The following is a 13564-nucleotide window of genomic DNA, read 5'->3' as shown; positions in this document are numbered from 1 at the left end:
TGATTCTGTATTTCTTTGATTAGTTATGGTGGACTTAAAGGTAGACAGACAGGAGAGAGCAGAAAGCCCATGTTTATAAAACAAGGTTGTTTGTAACCACCAGGGCACATCTCTGGGCAAAGTGTACTCATTGTCTCCGGCTCCCATCCTGTGGGCCATATTTGCCTTGCCTTGTCTTTCAAGACACAGGGAAGCTCACAGATTTTGAGTTACCGGGAAGCCTTCCTGGAAAACATCCCTATTGGAGATTTGAGAGCTCTCCCATGATAGCAGCCTCCAGTAAGTGAACCATTGAGTTCACACATTCCTTCAGGGCAAACCCCTTGCAAACTCCTGTTTTCTGTCTTTAATATAGTACAATAAAATAATGGTCTTATGAGCCACATCTCATTAATTCCTCAATCATATTTTCCCAACAAATGGTGGGTAAACTGTTTTCTAATTGGCTATTTAATGGGAAAAAGAGAAGGGAATGAAAGAAAAATAGAAAGGGGAGAGAGAGCAACAATAAGGAAATCTCTGCTTTTTGTTCTATAAATTTGTTATTAGTTACGCCTGCATTACTTGAAGTCCAGATTGGACCTGATTGATCTCAGTGGCTGGATTCATCAGATAATAACACTCTTATCCTCCTTCCTTCTTTTCCCTCTTCACTCTGCCTTCTCCATCCCAGTTTAACATAATTTTCGTAAAGCCCAGATACTTCAGCGTTCCCCAACCCTTTGCACCAGGGACCAATTTCATGGAAGACAAATTTTCCACGGGGGTATGGGGTAAGGTTTGGGGGGTGAGGATGGTTTTGGGATGATTCAAGCACATTACATGTATTGTGCATTTTATTTCTATTATTTAATATTACATTGTACTATATAATGAAATAATTATACAACTCACCATAATGCAGAATCAGTGCGAGCCCTGATTCTGAGCTTATTTTCTTGCAACTGAATGGTCCCTTCAGAGGTGATGGGAGACAGTGACTGATGTGACTGGAGGCAGAGCTCAGGTGGTGATTTAAGTGATGGGGCAGCTGTAAATACAGATGAAGCTTCACTGGCTAGCCCACTGTTCACCTCCTGCTGTATGGCCGGGTTCCTAACAGGCTAGGACTGGTACCGGTCCCTGTCTGGGGGTTGGGGACCACAGCTCTATAATATAACTAAACCTTATAATGCATTTAAGATGGTTAAAAGAGAAACCAAGAATTAGAAGAAAAGATCTTTGCCAATTTATATAAATGAAATGAACAGAGTAGGGGCTTGACTTTCTAATGCATTTCATCTTTAACATTTCTTAGCTGTTGAACTTAAGGAAATGGGGTTTTTTTCCTCAAGACAATGCTGCTTGGAGATGTTAAGGGGTTTTTTGGTCACAACTAAAGTTATTATATCATTTATAAGAGAGGTTGTAAACGATTATAATTAGGCTCACCCAGTTGATGCTGAATCATAATTTTCATTGCTTTATTATAATTTTGATCACCAGTCCAAAGGATAAGTATCTGAAATAAAAACTTAAGAATGTATATTCTGATGATGCAGGACTCAAAACAGGCACAATTAATTCTGGAACAAAAAGTCCCTTACGAAGAGGAGGCCAAATGCGTGTGTCGGGGAAACCAATTTTATGTCCCATAATGCATTGTAACAAGGAATTTGATAACGGGCACCTTCTCTTAGGACATTTGAAAAGGTAAGTAGGATATTCAGAATAGTGGATGCTAAAAGTGTGACATATCTCTGCCATTATAACTATAGCTTTATATTCCAAGCTCATTGTTTTTTGCCATTATGATATAATTATTTCTAATTTACATTTCTAAAGTTTCCTAAAAGGCTTGGTGAAGTCAGATTTTTCTAGTGATATTCTGTCTTCTTTGTGAGTATAGTTTTTAAATATGTGTTTTCCCCTAATATGTCTTAACAAAATTCTGAACAGATTTTTGACATTGAAATGCAGTTGGATCAGTTTTAGAGAAATGTAGCCCATAAATGTAAATTTCAAGAGACACAGAGCACTTAACAGATATTTGGTCTAGTCTGAAGAAAGCTAATATGACATTACAAAATAAATGCTTAAGGCAAATCAGTGTAAGCAAAATTAATAATAATGAAATATTTATGAAACCCATTTTATCAATTTATTGAGTTTTTAATAGTAGAGCTTGAGAAAGTAGATATCAAAAGAAGGTGATATTAGAGGTATTAAACATTCTTTCCCCACAGTCTCCCTTTATAATAACCGCTGAAAGATGAAAACATGAGAGTTTGGTACTCTAAACCATTGTGTTTTCCAGATGTTTCACTCTTATTCCTTACCTTACCAAGAGAGACCTCTAGAGGGAGTTGCAGCATTCTGTAAATAAATGGGTAGCATACTATGTCTATTGTCTTCCAAGCAGTTTAAAATGATGCAAATATGTTAAATGGTTAAAAGGAAAATTAAAAGGATTTAAAAGCCATTTATAGGAAATAGAGGCGTGCCAGAAATCTTAACATGAGAGATTATTATTGCAGTGGTTCATTTAAATTTATTTATGAGTCTTACAGTAACTAAGGCAAGAAGTAAAATTATAATTTTCCAACTGGAAGCTCACCAGTTTGGCAAGAAATACCTAAATCCATTTTGTTGGATCTTGAGTAATTTTTATGAAATCTTGAGCTTAACTTTTGGTCACTTTCTGAGGGGATTACCTGGCATATGGGAGCCATTTGATATTTCTTGAATATGAAAAGCATTATTTAATTTTTGAGTAGAAAAGTGTAGAGTTCTTAATGTGTGTATATGTGTTTAGCTTCACAAGTGAAACAACATAGTTTGTCCCCTGGAATGTAAATTTTTCTAATGTTACCTTTCTCTTGCTGAGTAGGTTTGATCACTCTCCATGTGATCCAACAATTACACTACGTGGACCTTTCTTCAGTTCCTTTGCTTGTGTAGTATGTTATAAAAAATTTGTTACTCAACAGCAATATAAGGACCACCTTTTTGCTAAGGTAAGAGCATGTCCTAAGTTAAGAGTATTTTTTTCTAGATAGTCATAGAGTTGGGTGTGTAGGTTTTTTCATGCTGCTCTTAAAGTTGCAATCACCAGTGATACACATAAGGATCAAAATTGTGATTGTCTATTGAAATAAAATGATTTGGGCCATTGAATTATTGTTCATGGGTAAACTTGATGGCTGAAAGCTAGCAGTCCTAGAGATTATTATCAAAATCCTTTCATGGAGTTGCTCCATGAAAGTTAAATTACTTTACTGTAGATGCTTTGTGAGCTAGTTAGATGAGAACTAAAAACCTATTCTCTTTTTTTTTTTGAGGCAGAGTCTCGTTCTGTTGCTCCCAGCTAGAGTACAGTGGCATCAGCCTAGCTCACTACAACCTCAAACTCCTGGCCTCAAGTGATTCTTCTGTCTCAGCCTCCCAAGTAGCTGGGACTACAGGTGTGCACCACCACACCTGGCTAATTTTTTCTGTTTTTAGTAGGGACTAGGTCTCGCCCTTGCCCGGGCTAGTGTTGAACTCCTCACCTTAAGTGATCCTCCTGCCTTGGCCTCCCAGAGTGCTAGGATCAGGCGTGAGCCATAGTGCCCTGCCTAAAAACCTGTTCTTAAGTCCACTACCTTTCATTGCTTGTTAAAATGTTGGAACATGTAGTAAATAACAACTCCTTTATTAATGCTAGTATTAAGAAATAGAACTAATATTTAAAAAGCTGCTTCTCTTATTAAATCTCAGAGGACATGAGTTGATCCATGGATATGTAAATCCATGTAATGTAGCACTCTAATGAATTTTTGCCATATTTGATAGTAGATATCTTTAATGACTCACATTGTAAAAGTGTTATGTATTCATTGTAGAAAAATTTTTAAATATTAACCAGAAAAAGTAAGAAATCATCCTTGGACTCACAGAGATAACCACTTTTAATGTATATATGTTTTTACTGTTTTTCCATATGTAGATAAATATTTTTACATAAGGTATCTAAATTGTTTTGTAATTAAAAACAGTAGTTTGTTGCAAACATAAATGCTTAAATATTTGTTGAATCAATGATACATTTCTATATTTTAAATCAATGAATAGTATTCTTCTATATAAATATAGTTCATTTAATTTCCTCTTGGATATATTGTTTAATTTTTTTCTATTAAAAACAATACCACATTAAATATACTGGTAGCTAAAAACCTATGAGAAGATCCATATATGATGTATTTACTGAGTAAATATTAGAAATTTTAAATAGTAAAGTAAGTCTAGAGGTCAGTGGGGTTTTTTTTTTAAAATTTGAATTTTTAGAAATTGTATCAAAAATATAGATATATTTTTAAAGTATATAAAGTATATAAAAATCTACTTAAAAGTATATACTTTAAAGTATATAAAAATATACTTGAAAAGTAATAAACAGAACAGCTTGAATTCCATGTAGGGTCATAGCAGAGAATTAAAGCTTGCATTACTACTATATCTGATTGAATTCTATAGTCCTTCTATCCTCTATCCTGGCACTAGAGAACATTCCCAGAACAGATGTGCATCTTTGAGCAGGTTTTGTTACACACTCAGTTATTAGTTTTTGAGAGCCTGCATCTTGTAAAACACTGACTAGGCACTGTAGTAGAAGAGAAATCAGCTTAAGTTCTTACACACAGGGAGCTTGTGCTCTAGAATGAACAAGACTTAATGCTACAACGTAAGTGAAATAGGAGTTCAGAGAAAGGAGAGAAGTATCAGTTGGAGAATTTAGTAAAGCATTATGGAAGAGCAGAGGTCCTCCAGATTATATTTAGAGAAATAGAAAGTAAAAGTGATGGAATTCTGGTGAGGTTGAAGAGACTAAATAGAATAGTGACTATAGAAATAGGTAGTGTGCAGAAAGCAGTTAACATAACAAGGGCTTGCAATGTTGGCTCTTGGCTGGTATCTGGGAACTCGGGAGAGTTTCATCCATTCTCTTGACATGAGTGGCTTACTGTATGAACAATATGGTTTATGCTGAACCCAGCTTTCCTTATGGGAGTCTGGAATTTTCTTACATGCTAGGCAGAGTCTGCCTATAAAACCAGCTCTCTCTGAAAACCCTGGACACTGAGTCTCTACTAAGCTTCCCTAGTAGGCAGTAGTTGACATGTGTTATCTTAACTCATTGCTAGAGAAATTAAATGTGTTCTGTGTGACTCCTCTGGGAATGGTTTCTTGGAATCTTTCACCTGGTTTCCTTTTGACTTAGCCTCTTGTGCTTTTTCCTTTTACTGATTTTGGTTTGTATCCTTTCACTGTAGTAAGTCATGGCTATGAGTACAACAATATGCAGTGTCTTGTGAGTCCACTTAGCAAACCAATGTACCTGAGGGGAGTCTTAGGGATTCCCAACACAGATAATAACCTGATTTTATAATAGTAAAATAGTAAAATAATAACCTGATTTTAAAGGCACAAGATCTTGAACTTGATATTGGCAAGAGAGAACTATTATAGAACAGTGACATGATGAAAGTAATCTATTATATACCTTTAGAGGTAGGACTTCTAAATATAGAACCCAATTCCTTCTGTTTTTTTTAGGGACACAAAAAAGACTGAGTGGTATTAGAATGACAGTAGTTTTCAGAGTGGATTCAAAGATGTGGGCAAAGAGACAAGTTTAGGTGACTTTTGTAGTAAAAATGCTTTGAGATGAGAGAAGTGTTTGACTTGGGTAATAGCATTTAGTGAAACCAAAAGACATATTGAAGAAAAATGATAGGATTAACTATTGCCATGACAAATGGAAGGTTTAGGGAGAAAAGGAAAAAAGGGTACAAGGGAACTACATTCTACTTTTTTTAGTGTTTGCAATAGATTACTAATATTCTACATTTTTCAGAACTAGAGTTTTCAGGTCATGTTTCCCTATTCCATGTTCTAAGTGTTTTCTCTATTATAATCAGCAAATTTATCTTTTTTCTTTAGTAAATTTGAATAGATTATTTAACCTCAAAATGGATTCTTTCGTTTGTTTTTTCCTGTTTCATTAATTTGTTCATTTTCTTTTTTCTGGGAATCACGTATTCCATACAGTTTTGCCCCATTTTTTGCCTTATATCTAGGAAGTATATTTATGACATTCAGCCTTTCGAGAAGCAGTATGGTAAAATAGAAAGAGCAAAGGCTTTGGTGTTAGATAGATCTGGGTTCCTTCCACTGTTATTTTTATTAGCTACATGTTCTTGGCAAGTTACTGAACCTGTGAGCTTAGTTTCTTCATCTCTAAAATGGTATGGTTATACTTACATACAAAGTTGTTAAGAGAAATGTAATACTTTAGCACTTTGAGCCTGACCCACAGCCCTCAATAATTGCCTATTTTTTGGCATGTCTTTCACAAGGACTCAAAGGAAACTAGTATGCCTTAGGTTTTAATTGGCCTCTCTTACATCAACCAGAAGAGGTCGCTAGAAGATTGTATAAGGCTCATGTTTTTCATAGCTATCCTGTTTTGTAAACGTGGCATGCTCTGAAGAAAGAAAGTCAAATGATTCCCAATTTGCATTGTTTTCCTTGCTTCCCTCCCCTTTTTCTTTTATCTCAAATATCTTTCCTCTAGACTAGACCTTCTCAAACTTTAATGTGCACATGAATCACTTGGAAATTTTGTTAAAATGATTCTAACTCAGTAGGCCTGGGGTAGGGTCTTAGATTCATATTTCTAGAAAGTTTCTAGGCGATGCCATTGCTGCTGGTCATTGAGTCACACTTTGAGTAGCGAATTTCTAGTGACTTTTGACATTAAAGCCATCCAGTGGGTATTATATCACCAGATAGCTTCCTGCTTTTTTCCCTTTTGTATGATGGTGGTGGTGGGATATACTGTAAGCTTTTTTGTGCCTCAAGTGTCTTTTGTGGGTCAATAGGGCGTCCACTCTTTATTGTGTTTCTAAGGGCATTATATCATCTAAGGTGATTTTCCTCCTTTGCTTGCCTGTTTTCCCCATCCCTAGGCAACCACTAAACTATTAATACTTTGTCAGTGGATTTCTCTCTTCTGGACATTTCATATAAATGGAATCAAACAATATGTGGTCCTTGTGACTAGATTCTTTCCCTTGCTATAATGTTTCCAAGTTATAGCCAAGGTTTTATCATGTATCAGTACTTCATTCCTTTTTATTGCCAAATAATATTTCACTGTATGAGTGTATTCCAAATTTTATTTATTAGTTCATCAGTTGATGGACATTTGAGTTGTTTCTACTTTTTGGCTGTTACGAACAGTGCTTCTATAAACAAATATCCAAGTCTTTTTGTGGAAACATGTTTTAACTTCTCTAATGAGTTAAATTGTTCTGTCATATGTTAACTCTTTAATTTTTTGGAGAACTGCCAAACTGTTTTCCAACACTGTACCATTTTCCTTTCCCACCAGTACGTATGCAGGTTTCAATTTCTCCACATCCTTGTCAACAATTATTATTACCTGTCTTTTTTAATTTAGCCATCCTAGTAGATGTAAAGTGGTATCTTACTGTGGTCTACTTTTTTTGATATAAAAATTTATAATGATGGATTTTATTTTAATGTAACCAGAAATACAGTAAAAAGGAATTGAACAATTTACCAGTTATCCTATTTCTCATTCCTTCCCCCAGTTTGTAGAAGGTATTTGCAAATGTGTCATAGTTTTATAATAAGTATGTTCTAACAAAATTTTATGTAGAATCACATTTTGGTTTTATCGAGAAAATCATTTAAACAAGCTTTATGTTGAATCCATTTATAATTCACAATTAAACTAAAAATGATTTTATTTACTTGTTTAGGGTTCTTCAAGTAGGAGAAACTTGTATAAATTGGTGGTTAGTAAAAGTCTTTATTGTTCTTATCATTTAGAACCTTCTAATTGGAATGCAAATTATACTCCTGGTGGTTATTTCTTATGTGAGGCTCTCAAATTAAAACAGGATTGGGGAGGAGGGAGTAGTGAAAAGAGCATAGAATTCATAACCAAGATATAAAGCTGGATTTGAATGCTAGGATTATCCTTTCTAGGGGTACAACTTATTTGAGGGGGGAGGGTGGTAAGTTGGTCAATTTCAACTTTTCTCAGTTGTTAATAATGAAAATAGTACCTCATGGATTTGTTAAAAGGATTAAATGGATAAACATTCAGAACCCTAGTATGGTACTTGACCTGTGCTCAATATAAATGTAAATTTTCTGTCTATTTTCTCTTGTATCTCATAAGTACTACATAGACTGTTCTGATATTATTCACATTAAGAGTAGTAAATTTAAGATGGCACAATAGAATTTTAAGGCTATTGCCCTAAAGATCTTTAACAAGAAGTTACATTATATTTATAACAAGCACACACATATATGCATATATAAATATACACTTTTTAGGCTGGGCGCGGTGGCTCACGCCTGTAATCCTAGCTCTCTGGGAGGCCGAGGCGGGCGGATTGCTCGAGGTCAGGAGTTCGAAACCAGCCTGAGCAAGAGCGAGACCCCGTCTCTACTATAAATAGAAAGAAACTAATTGGCCAACTAACATATATATAGAAAAAATTAGCCGGGCATGGTGGCTCATGCCTGTAGTCCCAGCTACTTGGGAGGCTGAGACAGAAGGATCGCTTGAGCCCAGGAGTTTGAGGTTGCTGTGAGCTAGGCTGACGCCACGGCACTCACTCTAGCCTGGGCAACAAAGCGAGACTCTGTCTCAAAAAAAAAAAAAATAAATAAATAAATAAATATACACTTTTTAAAATTTCCAATGTTAGAATAGAAGTGCCTCTTAACCAGGTTTGGAAGCCTAGGTGCTAGAAAAGACATGCTTACTTGAGTATATCAAAATTTTAAAAGTGATCATACACAAAATTAATAGATGTTTAGAAAAATATTTGCAAAATGGAGGATGAGACAAATAATTAATTTTGATAATAAAGGACTGATTGACCAGAAGAGGAGAGAGCAAAACAATTGAAAAAAATTAATAGATGTTTAGAAAAATATTTGCAAAATGGAGGATGAGACAAATAATTAATTTTGATAACAAAGGGCAAATTGACCAGAAAGGGAGAGAGCAAAACAATTGAAAAATAAAGCTAAAAGATATGAATAAGAAATTCACAGAAGAGCACATCCAACAGAAGAACAAATGTATAAATAAATGCTCAAACTCATAGACAGGAAATGACGTTAGAGTAAAAATGAGTATCATTGTCAGACTAGCAAAAATGAAAAAGATCCATAAAATCTATTGTTGCCAGGCTCATTCAGTGCTATAGGATATGTGAATTGGTAGAGCTTTTTTGAAAAGTAATCATGCAGTATCTTTTAATCTTCAAATGTGTGTACCCTTTAACCCTATAAAGCCACTCTTGATAATGAGGGAAAAAAATCACCTATATAAGTAAGGATATATATTCAAGGATGCTTACATCATCATTGTTTTTAGGGAGGAAAAAAACCCAAAACTAAAAAAATTTTAGAAATGAATGGTTGACTAAATTGAATAGATTCGCACTATGGCATAGTTTGCATCCATTAAACTGTATCAGTTGATTTTTAGGGATTTAGAATTAGAACCATACTAACTGGTTTTTAGGGTTTTCATTTTCATTGTATATTAGGGAGTGAGAAAACTTATAGGCAAAAGAGTCTTTAAGATGATAGTATTTGATAAAACAATGGCATTCCCCTTATATGTTTATTTCTATATATCTTTGTAAATGATTAAGGCATGGAGAAATGTATTGGAGAATACTTATATTGTAAACAATGGTTACAGGGTAGAGTGAACAAAGCAAAACATTAGAAAAAGTATATGTGGTGTCACTACATTTATGCACTTATATAATATTACATATGAATGTGTATGTAAAAAATGAAAAATATATAGAAAGCAAATGTACTTGTATATTTATTACAGAAAGAGCTATAATTTATTTTTAAGGAAAACTAAAAATTTTATATATGGGACCTTGTTTATGATAAAACTTCTGTAATTCACATTAGGATAGAAAAGTTTTCATGTTAAAAATTGATACAGGATATTCTAAATAAATAATAGGAAACTTTGAAGTTGACTTTAAGTAGTATTGATTTTAGTCATCTATAATACAGCTTTGCCTTATATTTTAGGAAACCACAGATGATGGACATAACAACAACCTTCTTCCTCAGATTATTCAATGTTTTGCGTGTCCAAATTGCTTCCTTCTTTTTAGCAGCAAGGATGAGTGTTTGAAGCATATGTCTGGAAAGAATCATTTCCATCAGAGTTTTAAACTGGGTGGTATGTTAATACTCCTCTTCTGAAAATTATTACTACTTTAATCTTTGCTGATTTACCATACTTAGTAGATCATTCTTGAGGTTACTTATCCTCATATTAGTTTTAGAACCATGGAAGTGAAAGATTGTTATCTCAATTCTTATTTTTTAAAAGATTGTCAATATTTATTTGTACCTATGAGTAAAGATTACTTTGAGGAGTGAAGAGAAACTTGGGAAGGAGACATTTATTCAAGATAATGTTTTTGTTATATCTATGATATTTAGCAAGTTGGGTGTTTCTCTGCATTTAAGACTCAAATTTTAATTTGAGTGTAAGGCATCCTTTGTATTTAAGACTAGAAAGTGGCTACCCTTAGATTTTTATTACATAAATAGCTATCTTCTTTTACTTACACCAGTTGGTGTTGTGAAAGACAAAGGGGAGAAAGGTTGGGTCACTCTGTACTCAGATAACTTTGCAAGTTATAGTTTATTTTGTCTTTCAGATGACAAGGGAACAGCACATCCTATATCATTTCCATCTTTTGCAAAGAAACTTTTGATCTCTCTATGCAAAGATGTTCCATTTCAAGTTAAGTGTGTGGCCTGCCACCAGACACTGCGTTCCCACATGGAGCTCACTGCCCATTTCAGGTTTGTACAGGTCTAGTCTTGGGCTGTGAAACAATCCTAATGAGCTGTCTACTAGTGAGAGGATATAACAGATACTTTTCTAATTCATGTTTCTCTCCTTTTAAAAAGAGAATATAAATTTGCCTAGAAATTAACCAAATTTAGCATAATGATAAAAGTTACAGGTGTGGAAAAAGTGAATATATTGATAATGCTGTCTATGTAAGACAATCTAACAGTTCTAAGTTTTTTCCTATGTGTGTTCTGTGATTGTGAGTAGGGGAGGAGAGGGCTAAAATAGAACCTTAGTTTTAAATCAACCAGAATGGAAAGTATCATATACGTGTGAAAGATTAAATCTCAGTGAAAGGCCAAATTTGTCAAGTAATCAAGATTTTTTTTTCTACGTCTTTACAATGGAAAATTTTAAGCAATATAGGAAAGTAGGGAGAATAGTATAATGAGCCCTGGAGTACTTTTCACCCAGCTTCAGTAGTTAACACATGACAGTCATGTTTCATTTATATTCCTACTCTCACAAGTTATTTTGAAGGAAATCCTAGACATCATATTATTTCATCTATAAATACTTCAGTATGTACTGTAAATGATAAGGACTCTTCTTTTTAAAAAAAAATGTAACTGTAATACCATTATCACACCTTTAAAAAATGAATAGTTTCTTAATACCATCAGTTGACTCAAGTCAGTTATCATATTTTCTGATTATCTCATGAAATTGTTAAAAGTTGGTTGATTGGAATCATAATAAACAAATCTATAGTTTGCATTTAGATGCTGTGTTTCTTAGATCCCTTGTTTTTCTTTAACATACATTAAAAGTTTGTTTTCTACGAAGTGACACAATTGGATTTGTTTAAGTGGAAGAGTTGTTTTCACAAACCTTCAAATTAAAATAGTTCTCAATAAAACTGAGGCAGTAGAATATAATGGTTAACAGTCCCGATGCTGACTTATGTTTCATGAATTCAAATTCTGGTTCTGCCTTTTATTTTTATTTTTTATTATGAAAAATTTCAACTATAGAACTAAACAGAGTAGTATAATGAACACCCATTTACCCATCACCCAGCTTTAATAATTATCAGCACCCCCATACTTGTTTTATTTGTACTTCTGTATATACACTTCTCTCTTTAATTATTTTTAAAAGTTTTTTGGTTTTGAGATAAAATTTAAGTTCATTGACGTCTACAGATTAACTTCTATAGTTTTGACAAGTGGATATACTTATTCAACCCACACTCTTAGCCTGATACATATTGCTCATTGTGTCCCTTCCTGGTCATTTCCCACCCCCTCACCCACAGGCAATCTCTATTCTGTATTTTTTTACACCTTACATCAGTTTTATCACTTTGAGAACTTTCACGTAAATGGAATCATGTTAATGGAATTAAGTTTGTCATAATATCTGTGAGATTTATTGTTGAGTACATTGTTCCTTTTTAAGCATAAGTAGTATTCTGTTGTATGACTCTAGCACAATTTGTTCATCCATTCTCATGTTGATGGACATTTGGGTTGTTTAAAATTTATAGCTATTGTGAGAAAGCTCTTATGAATATTTTGTACACGTCTTTTTGTAGACATATGTTTTCATTTCCCTTGGATGAATATCTAAATGGAATTGCTGGTTCTAAAGTAGGTGTATATTTAACTTTTTAAGAAACCACTCAACATTTTTCCAAAGTGGTTGTACCAGTTTACATTTTTATCAGCAAGGTATCAGAGTTCTAGTTATACTTCATCCTTGCTAACATTTGATGTCACAAGTCTTTTTCATTTTTCCTATTCTTGTGTTGCATTGTGGTTTTTATATGCATTTTCTTGATGAACAATGTTGAGTACTTTTTCGTGTGCTAATTATTGGCCATTTGTTTATCTTTGTGAAATGCCTGTTCATGGCTTTTGCCTATTTTAAAAATTTGATTGTTTGCCTTTATAATAGTGAGTTGAGATTCTTTTTTCATGATTATGCTATGTCCTGCCTCAAAAACCTTTGCCTGTTCTTGCTTCAAGATTACGTTATTTCATTTTTTAAAATTTAGCTTTGATTTTTTTAGTTTTTATGTTTATTTCTATAATCTATCTCAAATTTCTGTTGACTTTTAAAACAACCAATGTTTGATTCTCTGTTGTTGCCCATTTTCTTTTTCATTAATTTCTGCTCTTTATATTTTGACTGTAATTTGCTTATCTTTTTCTAGCTTACAGTGGAAGCTTAGACTGACTTTGAATCTTCATTTGCAATATAAACATTTAAAAATATAAATTTTCCGTCTAAGTACTGCTTTACCTGCATCTCACAGATTTTGATAAGCTGCATTTTCATTTTTATTCAGTTAAAAATATTTTATCTTTTTAATTCCTCAAATAATTTAACACAGAGTTACCATGTGACCCAGAAAGTTCTACTCCTTGTATACAGTTAAGAGAAATGAAAACATAAGTCCACACAAGACTTGTATGTATGTTTATAGCAGCATTATTCATATGTCCATCAGCTGATAAATGGATTAAACAATATGTTATATCCATATAATGCAATATTATTTGGCCATGAAAAGGAATGAAATACTAATATATGCTACAAACCTGATGAATATTGAAAATATGATGCCAAGTGAAATCAGCC

At 33.6% G+C, this 13564-nt stretch overlaps 1 protein-coding gene across 3 annotated transcripts in view; it reads left to right on the top strand.

Annotated features, from left to right (window-relative positions):
- Nucleotides 1-13564, top strand: part of ZNF451 (zinc finger protein 451) — a 72802-nt gene that overhangs the window by 37185 nt on the left and 22053 nt on the right. For all 3 annotated transcript variants that reach the window (XM_076003254.1, XM_076003255.1, XM_012751355.3), the window contains 4 exons: nt 1542-1692; nt 2870-2996; nt 10138-10291; nt 10779-10926. In XM_076003254.1, coding sequence (XP_075859369.1) covers nt 1542-1692; nt 2870-2996; nt 10138-10291; nt 10779-10926 — 580 coding nt within the window. The remainder of the gene's footprint in view (nt 1-1541; nt 1693-2869; nt 2997-10137; nt 10292-10778; nt 10927-13564) is intronic.

Source organism: Microcebus murinus, chromosome 5, assembly GCF_040939455.1.
Source record: "Microcebus murinus isolate Inina chromosome 5, M.murinus_Inina_mat1.0, whole genome shotgun sequence".
Classification (NCBI taxonomy): domain Eukaryota; kingdom Metazoa; phylum Chordata; class Mammalia; order Primates; family Cheirogaleidae; genus Microcebus; species Microcebus murinus.
Note: the sequence above shows the minus strand (reverse complement) of the source record. Positions and strands in the feature narration are given on the sequence as shown.